We start from the raw sequence: 25,021 nt of genomic DNA, 5'->3' as shown, positions 1-25,021 counted from the left end.
AATAGAGGGAGTAGAAATAGATGATTTATTTTACTGGCCACCATCTCAGAAGTAATACAACATATGCCCCTAATTAAAGGAACAAATATTGACAGTAATTGTTCAAAATCTAAGCATAATGAATATACAAAGAATATACTTAGAGGGACAGGGTATAACTGACAGAAGGAAACTCCAAAAACAAGTACTTTTAAAATAGCCACATTAGCAGACAAGGAGTGTGTGATGTAAATTTGCAACAATGGAAACAATTTATTTCTAACAAAATAAAAAGTACAGGTGTATCATAATCTAGTAATTTATTTCTCTGACAGTGGTATAGTCCCTGAAGAGAAACAAAGAATCTCTATAATTAGTAACACTTAAAATCAACACTGCTGGAAACTATGCTTGGGTCAGAGTAGCTGTCACAGTGGCAACCACAAGTGACCCCAGAATTGTTCTGTGGATAATTCCCAGTGAAATCTATAAGCACATGTAATGGTTAAACTCTTGAGTGCTTGTGATATGAAAACATCAAAGCAGAAGGGTGTGCTTTAAATGACAGCATAAATTCAGAAAAGTGTCAAATCTCTTTATGTAAGTTATGAATATTGAGGAAGAAATTGTATTGATAAACTTGTAATTCTTCTCCAAGGAAGAGAAAAATATCTCCTGTAGTAGCATGTTGCATGTTTACAGTTGTACATTAGTTGTGCACAGCCAAGGAGCAACAGTAAATAAATGAGAGAAAACTCTTAATTTTTTCATCCTTAGCACAGCTGAAAATCAAATTACTCAATTGCTTTAACTGAGTATGCTTCAGCAGCTCCTGGTGAAGCATATAGTGGGTTCTGTGCTCCCCAGGTGTGGATCTGAGATCATTAGACCCTTGCCCCTGCTAAAAGCCTTAAATGTTAACTGAGGATGGGTGAAGGTAACAAAGTAAGAGGAGCTTTTAAAGCAATTTTAAAGGATTAACAGCACTGCACTTTCTCCACAACAGACTGGAAATTTCCCATCCAAGCCTGCACAGAGCAAGCAGCTCATTTACAAAGATAAGAAACTGATGTGAATGAACCCACTTTGTTCTCCATGCCATTTACTAAATATGAGATACAAAATGACTATTAAAACTTTCTCAAAGGCAAAAAGTTTTCAAATTATACCAAAAGAGATTGCCAGTCTTCTTCTCTTAAGGCTGTGCTATTATTGGATGGCTTTTACCAGTCAGCTTTGTCATAATTGCATTCATGATTTTTGTACAAAAGGGCATGACCCTTCTCCCTGGAATGGATTGGGACACTTACATACAGTGGAGATTCCATCCATGGTTATGTAAGTACAGCAGGCATCTCTGGGGAGATTCAAGTAACAAAATGAGATTTAGCTATCTTATTAAATTACTGGCCCAAAGGCTACCTCTGCATCTGCTCCCCTCACAGAAGGTTACAGCCATGGCCAATGGTACTTTGCCAGACTATTGAGACCATTGGCTACCGACCGGGGAAGTAAACAGTGTCTGCTTACTCTTACACTTCTTTCAAAAAAGATTATGAGCTTTTAAGGTTTAGTAGTGTTTTATCATCTTTTCTATGGTAGTTCAGTCATAAAGACAGTAGAAACTGATGCTGCACTACACTTATTAGATCCAAAGCTTAAACCATTATTCTTACATTAAACAATGACTTCTATAAAAATGTTCTTAACTGGCTGTGGTATCTCAGATATTCCATGCCACCATACATTTCTGATTAACCAGAGTATAGGATGGTGTGCTTGGGGCAGTGTGTACCATGAAACAGCTGCTCTGCTAATGCTGTAAATTGGTTAGATGGGATTTGAGAGCAGTCCAGAGTTACCTGTCATCTTAGGAAGGTCTCCTGACACAGCAACATATGTAAGGGGCTGTACAGCTCCCAGGCAAAAGATGACTTGTGTCTGGATGGCTTAGAGAGCAAGTAGAGGAGGTGAGACATCCATGGGGGTACTGGGCCATATTTAGCTTTCCAGTGAACGAGAATGGAAAAGAGACCACACACCTTGTTTCATGCTTATGGTGGACACTGCATTTAAGGAAGGAAAAATTAGTTTTACCCCATAGAAAATTTTGCAGTCAGGCTGGTTTTGATTAGAATAGAGTGAGTTTTCTTCATAGTAGCTAGTGCAGGGCTATGTTTTCAATATTCCTTGAAAGCAGGGTTGATAATTAAAAGAGAATAATAAAATGAAGTAATCTGATTCTTTCCCTCATCCTGCTAATGGGAAGCTTGTTTGCTGACTGGGGTTAAACCACGCTATAAACTGTGTGTAAAACAAGTTTTTTCTGGAAGTTATTGTGACTCCCAAACTTGATCTTCTGTCACAGTCTATTTCTTCAAAACTCATTCTTCAAAACTCAGAGGAGCCTCAAACAAGTTGGGATCTCTGTTACCAATAACTATACCCCATCCGAGAAGTCGCAATATTCTTTTTTACTCCAGTAACGACCAACCTCAGCCGAAGGGTGACAAATCCCTGTATTGAGCAATTTCCTAACTGCAGCACCATGGCATGAATTACCGAGTAAAGCTGGTATAGTGGGAATGCGACCTTTCTGCAGGTTTGAGGTAGGGAGGCCGGCGCTGTCTGCTCGGGGCCACGGAACGAGGGCTGGCTGGGCCCTCAGTGCCGCCAACACCGCGGCGGCTCAGGCGTGGCCTCCGCTAACAGCGCCCCGTCCTGTTGCTGCCCGGTGAAACCAGAAGGCGCCTCTTGCAGGATCACAGAGGTGTCTGAGGGCTTATAGCCCGGCGGGGATGGCGAGAAGAGCGCTGGGGGGGCTGGGTCAGCGACGTCCAACGCCCTCAGTGCCTGGCGGGGGTGGCTGTGCCCTCACGCCCTCGCCGTGATGCCGCGCGGGGCTCAGGGCTGAGGGCTGAGCCGCCGCGGGGAAGGAGCGCGACCCTTCAAGGGAGCCCTTCAGCCTTCCGCGGGCCGCCGGCCCCGAGACCCACCAAGCAACGTCTGGAAAACATGTCCTATGGAAAGTGGCTGAGGGAGCTGGGTTTGTATAGTCCCGACGAGATTCCGGGTGGACCTCATCACTCTCTACAACTGCCTGAAAGAAGGTTGTAGTGGGCTTGGGGCCGCTCTCTTCTGTCGTGCCCACAGTGAGGGGAGCAGAGGAAATGGCTTTAAGCTGGCACGGCGGCTGTTCGGGTAGCCAGGCAATGGAACAGGTTGCCCAGGGCGGTGGTGGCGGCACTATCCCCGGTGGTGTTTAAGAGGAAGAGGCGTCTGGATGTGGCGCTGGTTGATGTGGTTTACAGATTTTGGGGTGATTCTGAGAGTGCTAGATTGACGGTTCGACTGAACAGTATTAAAGATCTTTTCCAACCTCGATGATTCCACGATTCCATGCCTCTATGATTCTCCGACTCTGTGATTCTCTTCTGTGATTCCATCCTCACCCCTCGCGGCGTGGGGCGGGACCCACGGCGGCTGTCACGGAAAGGGAGGGAAGGGCCGCGGGCGCCCCGCCCGTCAGCTGTTGCTGCCCGGGCCCCGATTGGTGCCGCGCGGCGCCGCCCGGCCCCCGCTATAAGGCGGAGGCGCGGGCGGGGAAGGAGCTGCCGCGGCCGCGGCGAGGCTGGCGGGTGCGTGGGGCTGCTGCGGGATGGTGACCGCGGGCGAGCGATCCGGGGGCGGGAGAGGCGCGGCTCGGTTCCTTGCGGGGCGGGCGGGCGGGCTCGCCGTGCTGTGAGCCGGGGCGGGGGTCGGTGAGGCGGGCAGGGACCCGCGCCGGGGTCGGGGCCGCCAGAGTTCCCCCCGCGTTCCCCCGCCCTGGGCCGGGGCCGCCCCTTCTCGCTCTTTGTGTCCGCGCCCGGCCCTGCCGGGTTCCGAGCGGTGCTGAGCGCCCCGCAGGCCTCGCGTGGGCCCCGTGGGTGACTCGGGGCTCCCCCGGCCCGCGCTGCCTCGCCCGGGGCTCGGCCCCGTCTCCCGGCGCTTTGCAGCCGCCCTGCCGTGCTGCAGTCACAAGGCGATGCCTCACGGGTCGTCGGCGCCTGCTCGGGGTGGGCGCCGGGCTCCTCTCGGCTGGAGAGGCTCGTCCCTGCTCGCCCAGTGCGAGGAGTTCGGTACGTGCTGCAGGGTTATGTCCAAAGCGACCTTTGCAATGACAATCCAGGAGTTTTCGGTAACGCAAGTTGCTCAAACTGAGTCTTGTTCCTTCCTCTGAGTATCTGCAGTGTACCGTGGCGTCTCGTGCTCTTCCTTTTCCTGACACAAGTGTAGGTGTAGACATTACACTTGTCAGTAGAAATTGCTTTTGAATAAAACCTAAAGAACTTGAAACCACTTGTGAGACTGTTACCTTGATTAGCAGGTAGGTGAAACAGTAAGGGATCTTTCCCTGACAGCTTGTGCCAGACTGGTTAGTAGTTAAACATGATTATGTCACTGGAAAGCTAAAAGTGAAAGGCACTCAGGATGCAGAGCAGCTAGAGACCAATGTGATCGCTCTCCACAGGGGAAGAGCAAGAAGGAAGACTTGCCAGACGAGATCCAAAACCAGTGTGACCTTCGCCTTTAATAAGGTGATTCAGAAACTGTGTGCGTAGAGGACTCCTAGCCAGAGCTGCTTCCTGCAGGTATGTGACTGACTCCCGGCATACTTGCTGTCTAAAGTTTTGAGCTGTGTGTAAAAACGGTTTGACTGTCAGAAACATCAGGTGCTGTGTGTAGTTGCTGTTACACAAAGCCATTTAAAAAAACCCCAAAATTACACATTTGGAGAGCTACCTTGAATCTAAATTAAAAAAAACTGGTTTTATGAGCAAACTTAATGTTGACATCTCAGTAATTTTTTAATATATCAAGAATTAAGCTGTGCCAGGGGATATATGCAACATAATACTTCTGGTAATGGAATGTCAGAAATTACTCTTACCATGTCAGGACAGACTCTTCATTAGAGCACCATGTGGATGTGATACTGACAGATAAAATCTGGAGTCTGACAGATGTTTTGCCAGCCATGCAATTGCCTCTGAAGTCAACATGGTCTTAACACTGTAAGCCTGTTTCCAGTTCTGCATTAACTGGCTGACTTGCCTGTCAGGCAGTTACAGCATAAACCTCCTCCACTAACTGTGCTGCTGAGAGCCTGTCTGCTCTTTCAACTGTTGTCACATCTGGAAAACATCTTAGACTACTGCTCTCTCATCTCTCCATCTTGCTGTCTTCTGTAAACTACCAACTTCTGTGTGGTTTAGCTTGGTGCAAAGCTTTAAAAGTGACTCTTGATTAAGTCTAAGGTACCACTACACCTCGTGTGGGAACTAACTGCTGTTCCAGCCAATGCTGATAGGTATTGGCTTTTGTTCTAGAGTGTCTAACAATTGCCTGAATGCTAAGTTCTTGGAATTCTGTCCACAGCTAATTAGCCACAGAAAAGCCCCGTTCTTCTATTCCTCATCAAAGCTATAGCAAGGGTGGGAAGAGATGATTTGCATTGAAACCTTCTACTAAACGGCTCCCTACTTCTAAAATAGCCTCTGGCCAAGCCCCAGCTTGTGCAAGGTAACTTGGCATTATCACAAGGAGGTGATATTAACTGGAGTTAATGAGGAATAACAGTGATGCCAATTTTTTATGTGCAAGTGGTGAAGCCTGAGCACTCCTGTATTGTAAACCCTTGCTTTCTATGGGTAGTGTGGGTACTATACACACTTGAGTGCTAGTGGTAAGTGTACAGCACTGATCTTCCCAGTGGGTTCTCCCCTTGTCTTCCATTGGCAAGAGGTGTATTACTGTGATGGGTATGCAGCATTCCTCTACAGGGATTTTACTAGAGAAGCAGGAGAAAGCATTTTTCACAATTAGAAGCATGTTGATTTAGAAGCTGTTGTTGGAGGCTTTTTAAGGAAACCGTTCTGATTCTTTTAAAAAAATTGAGCTGAAGGTCACTCTGATAGTTTTATTCTCACTTCTTTACTGTGCCCCATTTAACTTACTTTAGGTGGAATACTGTAACACAGTAATTTCCACCTCCTCCCCTTCCTGCCACCTCCCTCCCCAAAAAAGCCAAAATACTTAAACCTTGAACTTAACTCCTTGATGAGGACTTCAGTATATCTGGTGAACTATAGTAAACTTGCTTTTGAAGCCTCTCCCTACAGCTTTGGCTTGAATGGTAGCAGTGAAACATGCCTGTGGGCATTAAAAATAGTGACCTTAGCAGCATAATGCCTGTAATAATGAAAAACTTGGTTTAGGAACTAATTTCAGTCTTGCACTGCATTTGTCCCCTAGCAGCTTTCTGCAGTTCTGACTGCCTTTAGTTACAGCTTCTGAATTGGATAATAAATCTTCACAAATGAATTTCTGAGTAGAAGCTGGTATTAAGCAAAAAAGAAAAGCAAGTTAATTATGGAAAAATGGTTTCTAGCTGATGTTTTCACTGCTTGATTGCTGTAAGAACTAAAATAGGCTATTTGCAGTTCACACCAGTCATCTGACTAATCTTGCTAATGAGTAAATATGCTTAGATGCTTGATTTGATAGCAAGTGTGGTGGGAAGGGACATAGCTCTACAAGTGCCACCAAATATATGGATGGTGATGGCAATCCCTTTGAAGATCAGAAATTTACAGCCTCGAAGTGATGAACAAAGGCAGTGCTGCTCCTGGCATGCTCAGAGGGGCTTTTTAGCTCAGGTAGGCTTTAAGGGGAAAGTGAGTCTGAACAATTTGTGGCCTTTAAATCAATTTAAGGGCATTTACAAAATACAGTGTTTCACCTATCAAGGAGAGTACAGAGACAGCTTAATCTGGATTCCAGTTAGTTGCTGGTGGAAAGAATGGTTGCAAGGTTGGAGCTGTCTGTCCAGAAAACAACACAATCCCAAGGCTTCTCCACAAGTTCTTGCTGATGTAGTTACAACATGCAAATGTACCGTGCTAAGACTGCAGGAGAGCTGTAGTTCTAGCTGTACAATGACCTAAAGCCAGAAAAATAGCAGCGTGAGCTAGCAACAACACTGTAGCTTCCAAACTATCTAAAGCTACTGTCACACACTTCTAACTAGTTGTTTGTGCCATCTGTACAGATGCTTAATACCTGACTTTACATAAGGTGCTGGCTCTCAAATCCCTGAGTGGGAAGAGGATATGCCTGAAGGAAGGATGCCTGCACTTTGTCATTGAGAGGTGAAGTTATTTGAATTCTAAATCAAATAGAAAACATTCAGAATTTTAAAGGTAACCTATAGATTTGACCAAGAAAGGTCTTTAAGAGGAATCTGTAAGTTGCTGTGTTGGACTCAAAATTGTCAAGTCATCATAAATCAATCTTGTGCATCCTGAAATAAGGTTGCCAGAAAATCCTGGTGATGGAGAGACTGGTGATGTGAAGTTTCATACTTTATATGGTTGATGCTGTCTAGTCACAGACTGGTGGAGGGGTAGCATCTGCAATAGTTTCCACTATGAAAAACTATTTTCTAGGTGACAGTAACTGCTTAATGTAAGGCTATATGCTGACCCAAAGTGCTGTAGAGGAACAGTAGGCTGTCACAATAGTGCAAGCTGCAGAAGAAGCCTCAGTGTGGCTGTGCAGTGTCTGCATGTGAAGCAATGTAAACTATCTTTTATGCTGATGCTGTACTGTTTTGGCTGGATCAAACAGTGCTGCTCTTCAGACATGCCCTGAGGAAAATGAACTACATGAAAGTCACTCTTAATCACCCTCAGCTGATCACCCTGTGTTGAATAAGCATTGCAGAACCAAGGTGATTATTGCAAATCATAGAATACTTGGACTGCAATGGGCACACAGCCCTGCTGAGGGTGTGTAGTGTGGTCAGGTTTGGTTTTACTATTTAGGCAAAACTGAGTCTGCAGAACTTGGCTGGTTGTATCAGATACACTACAAGCTATTGATTGCTGTAGTTTACAGGGCTGGAAATGTAACCAGAGTGCAAGCTATGTGACACTGGATTCTAATGGCACCTGCTGAACTCTGGAGTGGTGTCCTTGCTGAAATGGTGATACACATGGGTCTGTTATTCCATGACACATCAAGGAGCAAACTTGGTCTATGGCTTGAGCTGTCTTGGTAAGGATCCTGCACTGTAATTGCCTTGACTTGTGTTGAAATGCAGGTGAGACTTGGTGCAGTTGGGTGTCACTCACTGTGACCCAGTGGTCCTGGGTCGGGGTGGGTTAAGACTGACTCCTGAGGGGTTTTTGTATGAAGATGCTGTACTTGCACAGCAGTGATGGTGAGGAGGAGCCTTTCCTGACCCTCATCAGACAGCAGCCAGAAGAGACTTCTGTTACTGCCAGTCAGTGGGAACAGGTCCAGAGACAGGCACATGTGCACTTGGAGCTGGCCTTAGAGCCTCTAAGGATTGCACCTTTGTATCTGAAATGGCAGCATTGAGCCCTAACCTGATTTTTACAGTAGTACAGAGGTAAGAGATGTTCCTGGCTAGGACTGGTCTGGTCTCTCTATAGTCTTGCATGAGTTTATGTTTTCTTGAAGAGCTAGAGTAGTAGGAAAGAAACAAGCTATTCATTCATTACCTTTTATGTCCTAGTTGAAGGAAGGAAAGTGAAGCTGTCATCTTTATAAACAGTAACTTTGAAACTAAAGACAAGGCTCACATGACTTTAAAAATAGGGTTGTGAATTTGGAAGAAGTAACAAAAGACATTTACCTGTATATTTTTTTCCTGCAAACACTACAGCAAACTAAGGTAGTCTTGGAGCTCTTCCAGTTTCCTGCTGCTGCCTCTCTCCCAGTTCTAGCTGCAGTCCTAATGGACTATGTTTCTCTTGTAGTTTTAAAGCCACCAAGAGGAGCAGAAGCTTCCATTGTGCTTTGTTAGTTTTAAATACAGCTCTACCTGCTTTTTGTGAAAATAGCAACAGATGTTTTATGTGCTCAATGAACAATTAATTACCACATACCCAGCCCTTGTAAGCAGATTAGTGTTATAGAAAGACTTATAGTAATGCATTAGCACTGCAATCACCTTCACAATTGGCTTACCAGTCCTGGAATTGTTAGTATATAAGAAGGATGTTTGTAAATTAAATTTTAAAAAAGGCCAGACACTCAAATGTATCTATAGAATTCCTTGAGGAAAACTAAAGGTAGCTGAATTGCTACCTTGTCACAGATTTGAGATTTCACTTGTGATACAGCATTTGTATGAACAGTCTTGAATCTCCCTGTGCTAAATCGTAATTCCATAGAGCTTTCAGTCTTGTCTTGTACTCCTAGTGAAAATTGTTACCTCTTAGTAGGTTGACCATGTGCTCTCTTAAGCATGTCAGGAGCCAAAATGTGGTTCTGTGATTCTGTGATGAAGCAGCATAAAGCACTGGAGTGCAAGAGGCTCACATGCCCTTGTGGACAATACCAGCCATGAATATAATATTGCTGAATGCAGTAAAACTGCACAAATTCATTATTTATTTTTAAACCTGCAGGAGTTTGAAGATGCATCAAGACTGATAGTGAGGATAGAAAAATCTCCTGAAGAAGAGCAGAGCCTGAACTATTGGCCATGTCCATCACAGATCACAGCCCCAGCACGGGAGTGGTGACTGTCATCGTTACCCTGATCGCTATTGCGGCTCTGGGAGCGCTGATTCTGGGCTGCTGGTGCTACCTGCGCCTGCAGAAGCTCAGCCAGTCTGAGGATGAGGAAAGCATTGTGGGCGAGGGAGAAACCAAAGAGCCCTTTCTGCTGGTGCAGTACTCTGCTAAAGGACCCTGTGTGGAGAGGAAAGCTAAGCTAACTCCAAATGGCCCAGAAGCACACAGCTAACTCAGAGCAACACCTGCAGATGGGCTGTGATCATGACGTGTAACCAGCAGAAGCATCTCAATACTGTGAAGAACCTGGTCTCCTGCACAGTACTCATCAGAAAACATCCTGATGAGCATTAAATAAGCTTTGTTTGCAACTGCATGCACTGAGAAGTTGCATTTTGCATCAGCTGTGTATCCTAATTCCTCTGTGGCAGGAGCTGACTGGCCTGGTGTAATGTCCATTGCTGGCAATGGGCACAGGGATATACTGGTGTGAAGAGACTACTACTGTATTTTGTTACTTGAATGTTCAGCTGAGCCTATTTTGATGGAGCTACTACTGTAATGTGAACTACTTCACAAGTGTGAACTGTAAATAGGCTGCCAAAACTTCTTGCTTTGTGTTCTGTAGCATATGATGCAACTGTATATAATACACTGGGACTCCTAAACCACTACCATGGATAGGACTCCAGACCTTCCAAACCAGATCTGCAGTTCCAGCTTGCTTCTGCTGCTAGATGGAGTGTGCAGCCAGAACTCCTTCTTTGAACAGTTTATTGGATGATGCAGAGTACTTCATTTAAAAAGAAAGGATAAGCCTTCAGTAATATACTGAAGTAGGAAACACAGGAGCAAGAAAGGAAAAGTTGCTTTAGCTGCAGCTATGTTGGGTAAACTTTTGGCTGCTAGAACTGAGTTCTCTATGTAGCTACTGCTAGGAAACTGCCATTTTGATGGGTTCCAGCCTGGGAACTTATGATGGATACTGAACCCTCAGGGAAAGTCCAGATGGTTTCCAGGTGTTTGAAATGGCAGTAGAGCAGGCTTCTGTCTTCCATAGGTCTGTGTGCTGAAACTGCTTAGTGGTTACTTAGCAGAACTGGCTTAAGTGCAACTAGTATAAATTCTTCCTAGAACAATGGTTTGTGTACTTAGAGTGTATGTTAACAGCCTGTTAAAAAAGGCATTTTGTAATACATGCAGACTCTAGAATTCAGTTAATGCATCTTGTATGTAACTTTTGATGGAACTGTACTACAACAGGAGAAGTTTCAGTCTTTTCTACTGTTGACAGGGGCAAGAGTTATTGCTGGTCAGTTTGTAGAAGTTTTTAGCAAGCAATGGCCAAGTCCTTTGAGATAACACATTTCCTGCTCTGTGCTGGAGTTCAGCTATAGGAACTGTAAAAAGATGTTAAATGGGAAGTTCTGGACTGCAAAGGTTTTGGGGAGAGAAGAAGGAACAACACTGAGCAGCCACTGGCAGCTTATATATTCTAAAATTCTTCCTGTAGGGACACATGCTTTGAGGTCACTGGCCTGTTTTCTATTACTTTATACATGGCCTCCTTTGCATACTGATGTTTTTAAACACTTAATTACCTAGCCTTAATTCAGCTCCAGAGGAAGCATTAGACTTGCTTCTTGTACTTGTACATATGGAATAACTTAAGGCCTAGCAAGCTTGCTTGAGAATTTCAACTATATGCAAGGCAAGAATGGCCTAGACAAAAAGTTGTCCCCTTCTTCTACACTAAGATGTTGAATTGCTTTGTTAGTGCTACATTTGCCTTTTTAAAATTGAAAGCTGTAATTTGAAGCAAAAAATTGCTGTCAGTAGTAAAAAGCTCCTGCTGTTGCCTCTTGAGTACAACATATGGGGTACAGCTGATAATGTTCTTACCCTGACACATGCTTTTAAAAATACTGCTCTCAACGGACCTGCACGTATAGTCAGACCACTCCACTTAAATAGCTGTACTTGAGACCTCTAAAAAGCAAAGAAAAAAAGGATTCATTCAGTAAGACTTCCTCTAGTTTTCAGTAGAGAACAGTTCACACATGGCTCTTGTGGTTTCCAGACAATCAGAATACCTGTATACAAAAGTGATACAAAGTGCTGAAGTTTGAGAACAGAACAGTTGTAGCAAGATGACTTTGTCCATTCAAGTTTACTGATTACACAGATAAAGTGTCTATTTTAATTCAGCAAAGAGAATGCAGTGTAAAGGGCAAATTTCAGAAATTATGGAAAAGTATAAATCAAAGGTCTGATTTCCTTTCTAGCAGCTGCAAGAGAAAGCCAGTGAAAACTAACTGGTCCTTAGTCAGAGGTGCTGCACACTGCTGCCCCTACAAACCAGTATCTTTCATTTAAATGGATAGGTGTTGGCAAGTTAGTGCAATAGTAAAGTGCAGAAAGTGTTTTCCATTCTCCTCTTCTCTTAAGATGGGGTATCTAATAAGTTGTTCAAGTATACAAAAATATTCCATTTGATTTTTCTTTTTCTAGATCATGTGGGGGGAAGTCTTTATTTACAATGAATGTCAATAAAATTTGCATAAATACCTACCCAATACTGCATCACTTGACTTTGTGTAAGCAATTATTCTGTCCTATTTCCACTACTGTGCTCTGTCTCTATGGTATCAATATTATCAATCCTTTTTTCCTCTAAAGCAGCAGTAGCTGTTGAAAGTGATATATCATCTTCAGAAAGTGTTTGCTCAGATTGAAGGGGTTCTTCAATTTCATCTCTGCTCTGTAGCTTTCCTCCTCTTGATGCCACCAGAATTCTCAGTAAAGCATTTTCTTTAAGGAGGTTTTCTGATGCATCAGCTAATTCTTGAAGCTTTTCAGCCATTTCTAACAATTCTTGATTCTTCTGGTCATATGTGGCCTGTAATTGCTCACTGTGGAGCTGCAGAGTCTTGTGCTGCTTTTCCAGGGTGTGTTTTTGCTGCTGTAGTCTCTGCTCCTCTCTCCTGGCTTCAGAGAGCTGTGCTTCAAGCTGGTCATGGGCCTGATGAAGGGCACTGATTTCTGATCTCAACTTCTGAATTTCTCTCTCCAAGTGTGAGATGTGTCCTTGCTGTAGAACTGACTCTTTATGTAGGCATTCTCTGGTACAGGGCTCTGATGGAGAAAGACTTGAATGATGTAAAATGAATTTCAGGAGATTGGGAAGGTTAACTGAAAAGTCTTCAGGGAACTTCACACTTTGCTCCTTCCTAGAAGGACATAACAAGTTAATAGTAAAGTACTCTGGAAGGTTAAGCATAATTTTACCTAAGCATCTGCTGTTTACCAACTTGATACCTTATTTTTCATCAAGTATGGTTAGTACAGCAGCTAAGAGAAAACCTAAACTCATGTAAGAGAGATAGATCACACAGATTTTCTTTTGATGTTCATTTTGCCCTGTGTTCCATCTGAGTGCTCTAAGCATCTCTGCATGGGACTGGTATTTGAAGAAAAAATTCCGTTAAATCTCAGAAGACAGATTTAATTCTTAAAAAAGAAATATTCATGATCATGGGTTATGAGCTTCAAGTACATATTAAAGCATCACTGTATGATCAGAGTACAGTGCCATTAGTATTTGTAAGTTGAAGGATGATGTTTAAATGTTCTTAAGTCTATGTATATTAATTAGACTCTAAGTCCAGATATATAAAGCTACACAATGGGAAATCACTATTTTGATTAGAAAAAGCAGTAGCTTAGTGAGTTCTGCCACCTGAAAGCCATGGCAAGGGAGCAGTTTGCTTTTAAACAGTAAGTCACTTTAGTCAGCAGTAAGGCCTGTTCAAAAATAAATCTCTTCACTTGTTCCTTTTACTGCTTTGTCTTTATGTCATAAGTAATGAAGGAAGCAAACCAAACAAGGTTTTTCTGTTGGTGTTTTTCCCCTCCTGAAGCTGTGAATACTAAGCCCAGCATATGGAGCAGGTAAGCCTCCTTGCCTTCTGCAGGAGCACAAACTGTTAGAACAAGAAAGGCCAAGAACAGCAAGTACCGAATTTCTTCCTCAAGACTATCAGCCACTAAAAAACAGCTCCAGCTGTGACAAAAGTTACAATTACTGCCCTTTGTGAACCCTGTGCACACATATAAAGCCAACTATCCTCTAAGGACTAGACTGGAAGTCACTCCTGCTCTTCTCTTTCTGAACCAGTTCCACCTTCAGCCTTTCACTCAGCATGTTCCAGTGTAACACAATTTCTCTTCCTCCTGCAGCACAGCCACTTCCACCTCACCCTGTACAACTGGGAAACCAGCTAATAGTTTATCACTTTGGGTCTGCTCCAGTTTTGCCTGTCAGCAGTGTATTCTCTCTTTCCTGAGGCAGCCATCAAAACAAGGAAGAAAAGCTTAGTTTGCTTCCATCTGGCTGTCAAACTGATGACTAGAGTAATGGTAAGCAGCATACATTCAGATATGGGTTAATTATGTAAGTGAGAAGAAGGACAGAGAATAAGCCCAAACAAAAATGATTGCAAAGCAAGAAAGCCAGATTCAAGTACAAAGCCTGAAGGCTCATGGTGCTCTTGAACAACACAAACCAGATAACTCTTTATGTCCCCTTGTGTTTAACATCATGTCCTGAATTGGTTACAATGTGCATCTGGAACAGGGGAGTTCCTTCCTTACCAATTACACTTCCCTCAAAAATGCCTTCTGTAAAATCCAACTCATAAACATGTGGGATATAAAAACATTTCATTTCATTTACTGAAAACCACTTACTGTACAGCAGGTAGAAGACAGATACCATCTTTTATCAATAATTCAAGAACTTCAGTCAGATGAGGCTCCTGCTCATCAAGATTAAGCTATTTCTGGCAGAGTGAGCACCATGAGTGTTCCTCCCCTGCAGATTCCTGATGATGGACCAAGTTACTCTTGTAATTACCATCAGCAGTTGCTCAGCTGACTATCAGCTCCCATCCCAGATTAAAGAATCACAACATAATTTAAGCAAAAAATAGTCTATGCTAAATCAAAATTGACTCTCTATATTGTGGCAATGTTTTATTACATCATCATCTATTTTTATTGATCAAAACCACAGCATGTATCAAAGAAGCTAAAAGGCTATTTAAAACAAATAGCAGAACAAAACATTAACAGCATGTGATGGAAAGAAATTGAGAACAGAGTTAATTTGCAAAAATTGTCTCATAAGGCAAATGGATAAGAAGCTGCATTAAAAAGCCCTAATATGAGGCACCTTTATATCCAAAATGAATATGTGGCTACTCTAGTAGTCCTACAGGTACTACAAATACTATCAGATCCTAATTTTCTTGATTACTCACATTCAGCAAAATATATAAAACACTGGAGAGGAAAAGCAGGAGTGAAAGCAATGACTAGAGGTAAGGTACCTTTATAAAGCCAGTTGGAACATTATAAAAATAATAATAATCTTAATAAAATAATCTTAATAAAAGTACTCAGTCTGTCCCTCCAGAGACTGTCTAGAGCATTACAGAGACCAAATGAGTACCTACAAAAAGAATCAGGGAACTGATCAGTTGGGGTGGCTCAGAACTGATATAAACAAAACTCACTCTGTATTGGATTAAAACATCAATGGCAAAACTTAAGGCACAGATTCAGAGATTTCGTGGTACGTAGCTGCCCAGCACCAGTAGAATGAATTCCCATTTGCTGATGGTAAGAGCCCTTGAGGGAGAAGGGTGGAAATCTGGGAGTGTTGGTTGGGTTATTTTGTTGTTTTCCTGGTGGTTTTTTTCATTAGAATATGAATGTGGTAAGAATGCATCTACAGAAATGAATTAATCTTTGGCTTTTTTCTCTACTAAGACACGTAACCAAATAATTACTGCAGCTCAGTAAAATAGAAGTTAAAAAACCACAGGCACAAGAATTACTTTACCTCTGATGAGGAAAAAATAAAATGGTTGGGAGACGGTCTGTCATAAATTCCCAGGGAAGGTCATTTCGAGTCACATCAATTCTGTGAGGAAAAGACACACTGATGAAGAGAACAGGCAGATGAACAATCTGCATTTCCTTGTAAAATGACATTTTAGGGATTGGGAAGAAGGAAATCTTAAGTATCTGTGAAAGAAGTCTAAATGTGTTCTGCCAGAAATACATTGTGCATGAGTCAGCAGAATTAATTACCAATATTCAAGCTGCTGACTCTCAGTTTAACAAATATCTGTGTGGGTTTTTCTCTCAAATAGTATGTTCAATTCTGCAACTGCTCTCAGCCAGCAATTAAACCCCAGTTGCTCTCTGTGTACACACAGTGCACACATTGTGTACACATCTTCCTTCTGAGACAGACACACCAAACATGAGACAAGTTATTTTTAGTCCCTAATTTGTTCCTCAAGTACATCTCTTAATATTGATCCCTCGAGTAGTTTTGGGAGTAAATTATTTTGCTTCTTCCAAGGATAAGCACATGCTTAAAGGCACTTTTTTCCCTAAAGCTCTGAGTAGAAAGGAAGCCATGATTCAACTGTTTGTTACTGTTTTCTTCAGAATTTTAGAGCTTCTTTTCACAAATTTCTTATTAATTACAAATAATTATAGAATAAAATAGACAATCACATCAGTAATACTGCTGTGAAAATAACGGAGCAAAGGAGAGAACTTCAAAGTCAGGCAAGAGAATGGATGTAGCCTTGGGAACAGCATCACATCTGTGGCAATAAAGCCACAATTACAAACAGGGATAAAAACCCAGATTTTTAATTGATTTATTTTTTCTCTACATCTCATGCTATCTCCTGGAGTAAGTTCAGTCAGAATCAAATAAAGATGCAATCAGAGCAGATGTTTTAAGTATTTAGGTATTATTATCACATACATGAACAAGAATGTTTCAGTTGCACTGAAATATTAAAAACCCTGGAAACACCAAAGAAAACAATAGGTTTTTTTACATATAATATGTGTTTAACATATATATTAAAAATGTACATTACACATATGCATATAAAGATATAAATATATTTCTGTAAACTGGTCTGGCTGGGGTAAAGTTAATTTATCATAGGATGTAGATTGCCATTTTAGATTTGTGATGCAAATGATGTTGCTAACAAATACATATATATACATACACACACACACAAATAGCATATTACTATTTGCTACAAATCACCACAAAGTTATGGATTCACTTCCTGAAATTAGGAAGTTTCAAGGTTAATTGCACAGTTTAAAAATTAATTTTAATGGAAGTGGATAACTACTGCAGTGAGATTGAAAACACCAAATATATGCAAAGGAAAACAAAACAATGCATTCAAAGAGAAATGAAGCAGATGACATTCACATCTATATTGCATGGTTATAGAGAGAAAAAAAAGTATTTATTTTCTAGGCTGATGACCTCAATGATCTTAAATTATTCTGGAAAGATGAAATTAGAATCTTTTTACCTTGCCACAGTGAAACTGTCAGGAGGCAAAAGCCGAGCAAGTTGAATAAAGATGTGATTAAGAGAAGCACAGAATCCACACCACTGTGCATAATACAGCAGCAAGACATTCTGGAAAATGAAATGGAGAAGAGTTTGATTATCTGTTGGAGGTAATCTGCAGAAAGGAGGACTAGCTTTCACACCATCTACCATGGGAACTGTTGAAATGTGAAAGCAATTTTTTCCTAATATTAATGAACTTTATTGTAAGTTATTCACTGCTGCTCTCTGACTACTGAGTTAATACACAAAAATTATTGGGGAATTCGCTTTCCATAAAGTCAAAATGAAAAGATTTAGTTTAGGATCATTCGCTTTAAGTGAAAATGCACCAAACTTTAAAACACTTCCCAAGATTCTTTTGCAATCTTAAATTCTATATATCTAACACTGACTGTACACTTCATATGGAAGTAAAAATAATGTCCAGACTTCTGCTTTTTGCCTCTAACTGGCAAAGCAGGACTGGGGCTGCTGGAAACCAACTGGAGATGCAGACATTCACTGCAGACTTGAATGACAATGGATTTTCCTTACTATCATGTATTTTACAAAATCGAGGCAATTTAACTGTACTCAGGATGACATCTGTTCTCATGGCATGCAATTGGAAAGCTTTTGAATTCTTACAAAACACTGTATTTTATGTTATAAGTAAGAAAAGCATGTCAATATTAAACATGCCCTCCCTAAAATCCATGCCCTGATCTGTGAGAAGCTGCAGGGTGACTTGGGGCTACCTTGGCACTCAGGAACACGGTCTGGTGGAAGGTGCTCGTGGTCACTTCAGTCACCACATGCTCCTCATCAAAATGGACTGAAGGGTCATCAACCAGATGCCTTTTCAAGGGACTGTAGAGAACGCTGAAGTTTTTAATGAAGGTCTCTGAAATGAAATTGATACATATCAAAGTTATTACGGTTTTGCAGAGGTGATTTTGGTACTTTTTGCTTTAGAACTCAGAAGAACTAACAGAGAAAATACAGACTGAAATCTGGTTTCATGTCATTAATTTCTGACAGTTTGGTAACCACAACTGATGTGAAAACAGGATAAACCTTCACTGTTTGTTTTTTATTTTGCTCATTACCGTCTTGTCAGTTGCCACACTGGATTTTAATCTTGTGTCAATGTGCCATAATAATAATATTCTATTCTCCTAATCACACACCTGCTAAATCATACACAGTAACCGCTCAGTTTTTTGAACTTATATATATATTGAAAGGTTCCACTTAGTTCCACATTTATTTGCATTTTTTCTTCCATTTTTAATTACTTTCTCTGTAATTCTTTTCTTTTGACCTTTAAACATCTGCTATTTCCATGCCAATATCACCCATTCCCTTTTGTCTACCAGTGACCACCTTCCTCTTTGTTCTACTTTCTCCTTAATTTTAAGATATTTAGCAAGTAGCTGGCAACTGGTAAAAATTTAAAATAAGCTCCAAAGCCCTCAATTACCTTCAGCTACACTACTCTGAGCCTGAACTACATTCTCAAAATTGCTGCAAGGCATCAGCAATATCCTTCTTTTCAACTTGGATAGAGAAGAATTATTCTGTGCATTAAGAAATAAGTATATTTAATAATCAAGAAAAAAAGGTAAAATATGAAAAAACATTTAAAAGAATTGTTTTATCAAACAGAAACGACTTTGTGCTTGTATTTCCAGCATAAAAACTAGGCCCAAGTAAAACTGGCACTTTTGTACAGACATACAAAATACCAGATCAGAAAGTTTATCTCTGAAATGTGATCAGCAGTACATTTAGTTCCTTATTTACTATTCAGCATTTCATTTAAATCTCACACTAGGCCAAAAGAGGATTTTTTTTCTTTTCAGATCTCCAGACTTGGAATACTTATTTTATTTTAATTAACCCCTTTCTTTCATTACTCTTTTATCATGCCTACATATTCCTGAATTTCTAGAAACCATCTATAAAGACTGAGATCTGACAAAAGTATTAAGCACCCAATGATTTGTTTTGATATTATGAAATATTAAGTCAAAATCTTAAGGAATTAAAATAAAAAGCACCAAACCCAATCATAAATCAGAGACTCCTTGATAAAATATGTAGAAGCAAAAGTTTTCTGGATGTTCAAATGATGGAACAGCAATGTACTGAATATTACTCTGCAGAGAAACCCTCATCATGCTCAGGAAATCCTGTGACCTAAAAAATGTTTGAGACACAAAGTACTGGGAGCACAAAGGGGAAGGAAATTTCTATGTCCTCATTCTGATCTTAATATTTCCTAAGCATCCTTTTATGGTCACTGAGGTTTTTGTTTGTTTTTGCAGAGTCTTTTCCTGGGTTGGGATAGAGACAGGATACAGGGCTGCATGTGATCCTTAATAAGAACATGGCTATTTATTCTATGTTGTACATCTTTTTGTACTTAGATTTATGGCAAAAAAGAAATGTAATTGGTGCTATAAGAATTATAGTGATATATGTTCTTGAGCGATTTATTTTAATAGCTGAATTTTCTTCCATGTTTACTTACATAGCCAACATTAGGAAACTCAGTATTTTCTGAAGGTACACTCAGTTTTGCACATCAGCATGACAGGCAAATGCACACAGTTAGGAATATTGTGTCTTATTCACAAACTTGCAAATAAATCAGAACTGCAATCCTTGAGTTGTTTTGTCAGCTTTTTTTTGCTTTGTTTGTTTTTCTGGGTGTCTTTTTTTCCCTCCTCCAATTCAGACAGGAAATAACAATTGGCAGATTTGGCCACAACCACTTCAGAGCTCTACCTTGTTACCTTGAAAACAGACACACTTTTCAACATAAATTTAAAGCAAGTTGGTTTCAGAGGACAAGAGGACGGGGAAGTCTCTGCTGCTAAGTGGTCAGTATGTCCCAAAATTCTGTGATATTTCAGAACAGCTGAGCAAACACCAACACCATTATTAATATACAAGCATCTTCTGTAATCAGTTATTTTAGATGAACAGAAATTTTTTTCCACACACAAGTTAATTTAGATTTTACCAATTCCACCAATGCATGCAGTCAAGAATCACACATTTTAAGGTGAATTCTTATAAAGCAAATTACTTATGGTATAAGGAACTTAGCTCTTATGCCACCTAGAATATGATTCTATTCTAGCCAACAGAATCATTCATAAATGCTTAGTTAACTACTAAATAGAATAGAACAAATTATAATTTACAGTGTTAACTTCACAAAGTAGTCTTACTTTTACAATGGCATTAAATTTTCCATTCCTGCTTGGAAATACAATTTTCTGAACGCAAGCATTTGTATAGTGAATACTGTACCTAGGGTAGGTCCAACAAGTGACTGATTCTGGTCCAGAACATAGTGCACTTCTTCTTTCAGGTCAACAATGGCAGCAAATTCCTTAAGATGAGTAGATCTTGATGCTCCTAGTCTCTCTGCATATATCCAAAAAAGATTTGAATCCAGTAGATAGAGATTCAAGGTTTTGTTGGTCCTGCAGCTCAGACCAGTAATGTTCATGCTACTAATATTAAGGTCAGGAATAAAACAATTCCTATCCTCAATGTGAGGAATAGAAAATTGAGTGTTATCTTTCTTCCCATGGGAAGAAAATGCTACTTTGGGGGTCTCAAAGATGGTCTTCTCAGAACTCATGAGACTTAAAAAATGCCTGTTTACTGTCCTGCAACATGCAGTGTAATAGCTAAAGGGACTATAGAAACTTAAGAAATTGCTGCATTCTATGGTATTTGATATTACTTGGAAAAAAGTATGTTCCTGGAGGTAGAAAGAGTCCAAAGCTGCTTCTATCTCTAAGAAGTTACAGTGTGGCACATGGACTTTATTTGGTTTGACACCAAGAGTCTGGTTAACACAGAGCTCACAGACATTGTGGGTTCTGGAGATGGAGTGCCACTGTGGAAGCACCACCGTGTTACAGCACGGGTACTTGGCTATGGGAAACGTTTCAGGGAACTTCAGCTGTGCATCTGTCACTGAGGAATCAAAAGCTGGTGAATCAGAGTCTCCTGCAGGCTGAAGGTCTGCCTCAGCTGCCTGGCTTTTATTACACTTGTGGTATTCCAAGGCCACTTTGGTAATCTTAAAAGAGAGAGAGAAAAAAATCAAGATTAACTGTACATAGTTCACCCAAATGCAGTTATCTTTTGCAGGTTTAACAACATTATATGCAATTAGAGATGGAACTTCAGAAACACTGAGTTGACTAATCTTTGCTCTTTCAAAAATTTACAGGGGGCTCTGACTTAACAACAAAGTTGAATTTTCATATATTTCAGCATATAAACATTGCATATATAGAACAACAAGGTCAATTTAAAATATTATTCAGTTCATCACACTGACAGCAAGGTCCTCCATGCAACAGATTTACTACAGTGCAGTAACACTACATGTTATGGCTAAACCCCACTACACAAAGTATTACTGAGTAGAGGTTCCTGAATTTTCCAATAGGAGGAGAAAATACATGAAAGCATTCTCATATGAAAAGGAAATAGAGATTTCTTCTGGCACAGGTGGTAAATGGATTTTGTAACAATCACTGAGAGTGCTGAAGCAATGTTTGTATTCTCCCAACCACGGGCAGATAGTTGTAATACTCCAAGTGTATTCTGTACATTGTAACTTACTGGGAGAAGAAAGAAAATAAGAAAAAACCAACCTGTCCCTCCATGCAAACATTTGTATACTTCATCACCAGTTTGCTTTTCATAACCAAGGTTAAACAAGCAGAGAAAAAAGGACATGTATGGACCATATACGGAATTCCCTTTCTGGGAGACAAGTGACAGCACACGCAAGGAAGAAAAACGAGAGAGGAAGTTTCCTATCATTCTTATTAGCACACTAAACAAAATACAGAGCACCACACACTGCTTACAGGAGAACACTGATAGAAACCATTTAAATTATCAAAGGTATGTTGAAATGTCACATCCAGGAGGGCTGTTGTGTCACAGGACCCTCAGTATTAATGTGGTCTACAGCAATGCATTGTTACAGTCTTCTAGAATTAGCTGTTGGAAATTTTCATCCTGAAAAGGCTTAACTGAATACTTGAAAAAACTTGGCCCCTCACACTGTAACCTAGCCTGGAGATCTGGACTACCTAAAGAAGCTTGAGAAGAGATTATGAAGAGAAAACCAGATGTGCAGTAAGAAATCTCATTTCAGCGAGCTGTAATCAGAAAAAAATTTTTGCTGTGAGATTTTTCAACACTCAACTTGAGAGCCTTGTTCTCTGCAACTGCCTTTCAGTCAAGTGGTTTCACTGCTTGATGAAACCCACAGGCTGGCTGCAGTAAACAGCTCTTCCCAGGGCAAACAAGTTGCATAATATCTCCCTGTCCAAGTGAAGCTATACAAGGACAACGGGATTATTTTGTATCTCATTTCATATTTTGATAAACACTGTTATTTAGCAGAATGAAATCTGAAATGGAACATCCACCTTCTGCTGCACTGATTTGGTAGAAATAAGTGGTAGCTGTTACTAGAATGTGTCATCTGTGACAAGCCCCACTGAACAAAGCCTGCTAAACAGAAGACAGGTTACTACAAGAGTAATGGCAGCTCTTCTCCAGGCATACACTTCCCCGATCCTATTTCATAGCAGTCTAGTGTACCTTTTATTGTGTCTATTTAGCTTAGCTAAATATTGTTTAATAAATTACTTTAATTTTTTCCTTATTGTTTCACATACTGCAATATTAATTAAGCCTCCTTGTGGAAACTGCACATTCCTGGACACAGATGCCAGGTAAGTCAGCACTGTCACAAAAACTCAGCCCTGCTTTTGGTCTTTCACAAATGATTGTCTGTTCCACACTGCTTAGAGCTACATGATCACACTGGGATGTGCAGCTTTGTGTTATACTAAATGGGATGATGGGTTCCAGCCAGAAAATAGCCCAGGGACAAAAAACTAGTTTTCATCCAAGTTAGTTTCCCTATCTCATTTCTCCACAGCCCCACAAACTCCTGTCCTAGGCAGTTCAGAGGAAGAGAAAATTGGTAGGTGATTAAGGAACACCCAGGATATAAAAATCAGATTGGCTCCGAGTAGTTTGATTGGGTATTTCAAATAACACTGTCTGGTTTTACAAAAGATCCACTCTTCATTGCACAAGCACCTCTGGAAGAACAAGAGAGGAGAAATAGAATGGGGTGGACAAAACACTCAAGTCTTCAGTTCTAGCTGGGAAAGATCTGCATCTCTTACATTGCACCCACCACAAAAAGTAGGAGGTCAAGGAAGAGTTAGATACCTTTGTTCTGAACAGCTGTTGAGTCAGGCAAAGGCACACTGTGTGAGATGCAAACCAGTGTAAGGGAGTTGTGATAATAGAGCTTGAAAAAGTACTTCTAAACAAAACCAGATACTTGGAACAGTGAGCTGAAATGAGGTATGTGTCACAATTAACCTCAGACCCCTGACCACAGCTCTCATGTTTTAGTATTTTGAAGTAAAAAAAAAAAAAAGATTTCACTTACTTCATCTAAAAGAGGATGAATTTCTGCTAGGGGGTTATAAGGTATAAATATGAGAAGTGCTGGTCCTTTCTTCAGCTCATTGTTTAGAAGAAGGCTTTTCCCACCATGAGGTCTCAGCCAGCGGATGAGCATCTCCCGATTTTCCAGAGCCCACTTGCAAATGTTCTCAGCAGTGAAGTTCATGATGTCTTTTGGATAGATCTTGGAGGGGGAAAAAACAGTTTTGTTCTCACTTCATTTAGTAACAAATGAAGTTCTTCAGTATGGTATGAGTTGTTACTGTGGTGATTAGAACTTTCTTTCTAAATGCAAAAGTATCATCAAACTGCAGCATTTCATACAAGCTTTCCAAATGCTCATCAGATTACAGTAACATCCACAAGCAAAAAGGATTCTATCAGGGAAGCTCCTCCTTCTTTTACTACATCTTTGTAATCTTGACTTTTCTCAATACTACACATTTTCTTTGTAAGCAAAAGAGCTTTAAGCTGGTACCATCATTTATTTTAATTCATGTAAAGTTAGAACATTCTTCCCACTATTCAGTCACCATATTAACTCATTTTAAATTAGCCTTTTAAGACAAACATCAAGGCTGCATTTAAAACTGGTATTTCTCATTCCTGAATGCAAAGGAAAGAAGTATATACTAAAAGGTGCTCACAGGTTCTAGGATCAATTTTAATATAGTCAGGCAAGTTTATCTTAAGTAATTAGCAAAAAAAAAATATTTTAATGTATTTTATGCTATTTCGCCCAAAGCCCTGTTTTCCATAGTCTCAATTGAATAAAATACACATCAGAATACCTGCTTTACACTCATGGTGCCAGTGTGGCTAGGTAGTGTCTCTATGCCAAATAGTAAATCTGAAAGTTAGTATTTTCAGCCTTAACTTTTCAAATGCAGGGCACATGGATTAAGAGTTATTATAAATTAATTTAATTTAATTTGGGTGATTTGTCTAATCAGTGCCATGTTATACCTTTAAGCCAAAATGGAAGTTTTCACCGTTCCTATTATTCCTCCACAAAATCATTGTCAATATCCTCATTCAAGTAGTTTTCTAATTCTGATCCCTGAGCATGCCTACACCACATCAGAGTCCCTACAGCACACAGCAATACTCACAAGAGATGTGTTGGCATGTCTGTGCAAATACACACTGCCAGAGTGCACCAGGGAGATCTCCTCTGCCACACGCTTATCCGTGACCACGCCAAAGCGCATTGTGCCAAGGTAATCTGAAAGGTTTCAATCTTTGAAAACAATTACACACACTGAACTCCCCTGGAACACCACCCCCAAACCAGAACACACAACAGTGCTGGGTAAAGGCACAGAAATCTTTGAAGAGCTACTGCCAACACTGGTGATTACAGCAGAAGAAAGATGGCAAGAAGCATAAACGTGTTCCCCTCCTGCACTCCAGGTATAGAGACCTCTCTGTGTAACCTCAATTGTCCAAATGTGAGATGCCATA

At 40.7% G+C, this 25,021-nt stretch overlaps 2 protein-coding genes across 6 annotated transcripts in view; one reads left to right on the top strand and one right to left on the bottom strand.

Annotated features, from left to right (window-relative positions):
- The first annotated feature begins 3,557 nt into the window (after positions 1–3,557).
- On the top strand, positions 3,558–12,143 carry SNN (stannin). Of its 3 annotated transcripts, none has more exons than XM_063171070.1 (4): positions 3,558–3,617; positions 4,490–4,610; positions 7,911–8,076; positions 9,459–12,143. In XM_063171070.1, the coding sequence occupies exon 4, from the start codon at positions 9,536–9,538 to the stop codon at positions 9,797–9,799; it is 264 nt and encodes an 87-aa protein (XP_063027140.1). In that variant the 5' UTR covers positions 3,558–3,617; positions 4,490–4,610; positions 7,911–8,076; positions 9,459–9,535; the 3' UTR covers positions 9,800–12,143. The 3 variants fall into 3 exon arrangements, with proteins under 3 accessions (XP_063027140.1, XP_063027141.1, XP_063027139.1); XM_063171071.1 differs by lacking the exon at positions 7,911–8,076 and adding an exon at positions 7,070–7,169; XM_063171069.1 differs by lacking the exon at positions 7,911–8,076.
- TXNDC11 (thioredoxin domain containing 11) overlaps positions 11,719–25,021 on the bottom strand; it is a 28,466-nt gene continuing 15,163 nt past the window's right edge. For all 3 annotated transcript variants that reach the window (XM_063171066.1, XM_063171068.1, XM_063171067.1), the window contains 7 exons: positions 24,670–24,782; positions 23,541–23,741; positions 20,342–21,125; positions 17,776–17,921; positions 16,995–17,104; positions 15,473–15,553; positions 11,719–12,797 (listed from right to left, as the gene is read on the bottom strand). In XM_063171066.1, the coding sequence (XP_063027136.1) occupies positions 12,173–12,797; positions 15,473–15,553; positions 16,995–17,104; positions 17,776–17,921; positions 20,342–21,125; positions 23,541–23,741; positions 24,670–24,782 (2,060 nt within the window). In that variant the 3' untranslated portion in view covers positions 11,719–12,172. The remainder of the gene's footprint in view (positions 12,798–15,472; positions 15,554–16,994; positions 17,105–17,775; positions 17,922–20,341; positions 21,126–23,540; positions 23,742–24,669; positions 24,783–25,021) is intronic.

Source organism: Melospiza melodia, chromosome 18, assembly GCF_035770615.1.
Source record: "Melospiza melodia melodia isolate bMelMel2 chromosome 18, bMelMel2.pri, whole genome shotgun sequence".
In the NCBI taxonomy this organism is placed as follows: Eukaryota; Metazoa; Chordata; class Aves; order Passeriformes; family Passerellidae; genus Melospiza; species Melospiza melodia.
Note: the sequence above shows the minus strand (reverse complement) of the source record. Positions and strands in the feature narration are given on the sequence as shown.

Excerpts from the sequence above, each read along its gene's own strand:
- SNN (XM_063171069.1), top strand. The coding sequence starts at position 9,536 with ATGTCCATCACAGATCACAGCCCCAGCACGGGAGTGGTGACTGTCATC.